The following is a 1,577-nucleotide window of genomic DNA, read 5'->3' as shown; positions in this document are numbered from 1 at the left end:
AGCAGGACATTGCGTTCTGCAGCATTCGGTGTAACTTAGTCAGAAACCAGTCCCAGCCCTTAAACTGCTCGCCCGCCAGCATCTTCTCCAGTATGTCCCAATCCAGAGGCTCATCATGGAAGTCATTATCTAGATTTTCTCCATAATGCATCCAGATCGACGAGATGTTGAATGGCCAAGAGTTCGCACAACAACGTAGAGCCTTGATCAGGGTCTGGCTGTATGTGCGCTCGATCTTCAGATTTAAAGGCATCAGGATAGCCGTTATGCTGAGTCGATCAAGGACTGGTTCGACTGGGAGTGGGTCGATTTTCACTTGAGTTCCGTAGTTGTTAAGAAGGTTTGGGGGTCGCTGAAGCTCTGGAAATTCGTGCGAGATAACAGCATTTTTATCGGCGTCAGCTCGGGTCAGACTTCGCGACCCTGGAGGTCGGCCACGACCACGACGGGCCGGTGTCACGGGCGTGAACTGTTTGCCATGGTGCCGATTCGGATGTAGATTGGGAACGGCCTCAAATGAAGGCAGTGGATCGTCTGCCTTTGGCTGATTTCCATTCTTGATTTCCACCTTGGTATTCATTGGAATGACAGCCTTTTCCTGGCGCGGGGTCTTCGGCAATGGAGAGGTTTTTGAAATGGCTGCCTTCCGCGGACGCCTGGTCTTGGCCTCAGCCCTACACTCATTGTGCAATTCCTGCTGCATTTTCGCCATGCGCAGCCAAAAGCACTCGCACAGGTTGACAGCAGCTTTAAACACGGGCGAGTCCGGACTGTTGTAGACTCTGCAGTTTTCGAAAATCAATAGAATGTCTTCCAGGACGTCTGCACCGCCCCAGTAGTATGTGTACTCAAATCTTTTCTTGATTGTGTTCAAGTCCATGGGGTTTGCGATTTTTTCGTGGTAGTCCCTGATCTTCAGCTTCACAGCATCGACAGGTTGGCGAAAGTGCAGCGAGGAAGGGTTGCGCGACAACGCATTCACAGCGGTTCTCAGTTTTAACAAGAAATTGGTTACCCTTCCCTTACGATTGGGTGGCGGCATCACCGGGGGCTGCACAATTCCATTTACCGGCTGCACTCTGGGCTCGCACCGTGGCGGCCGCTGCTCCCCTGGGTGCCGGTTTTCGAGCACGCTTAAAGCTTTCTCAAAGTCCTCACGACGCCTATCATCCATTGTCTGAGAATAGAGATTTCAATTAGATTTTGGACCGGCCAAATGGCTGTGGCAAGTGCCACAGGTAGACTTATCGTAGACTGTTCGAATTGACACATTCTATTAACCGAAAAACTTAATTGTAGAGCGTACTTACATTCCTTTTCTTCTCGCTGGTGGTTTAATTAAACCTTTTATTCAGATCCTTTTTTTTTGACAAGCATATGAAAAGTGTTAGGGATGGCTGATAAAAAAGTAAGCACATCCATACACGCATTGTGTGCTATCGATATTCAGTGTTGAGCAATGCCAATAATATGGCAAATGAAAACGGGCTTTCTCGATATATCAGCCATCGATATGAGCCAAAAGCAATGGATCGGGCACGACCATTTAAGGTATATTATATACTTTTCAGGATATT

At 48.3% G+C, this 1,577-nt stretch overlaps 1 protein-coding gene across 1 annotated transcript; it reads right to left on the bottom strand.

Moving 5' to 3' along the window:
- Positions 1-35: 35 nt before the first annotated feature.
- LOC117591619 (bromodomain testis-specific protein-like) lies at positions 36-1,174 on the bottom strand (the record flags this gene model as incomplete). Its single annotated transcript, XM_034284932.1, has 1 exon — positions 36-1,174. A coding segment is annotated over exon 1 (1,139 nt), but the record flags the coding sequence as incomplete, so codon positions are not given.
- Positions 1,175-1,577: the final 403 nt, after the last annotated feature.

Source organism: Drosophila guanche, unplaced genomic scaffold (genome assembly GCF_900245975.1).
Source record: "Drosophila guanche unplaced genomic scaffold, DGUA_6, whole genome shotgun sequence".
Taxonomy (NCBI): Eukaryota; Metazoa; Arthropoda; class Insecta; order Diptera; family Drosophilidae; genus Drosophila; species Drosophila guanche.
This window is presented reverse-complemented; position numbering and strand designations above follow the sequence as displayed.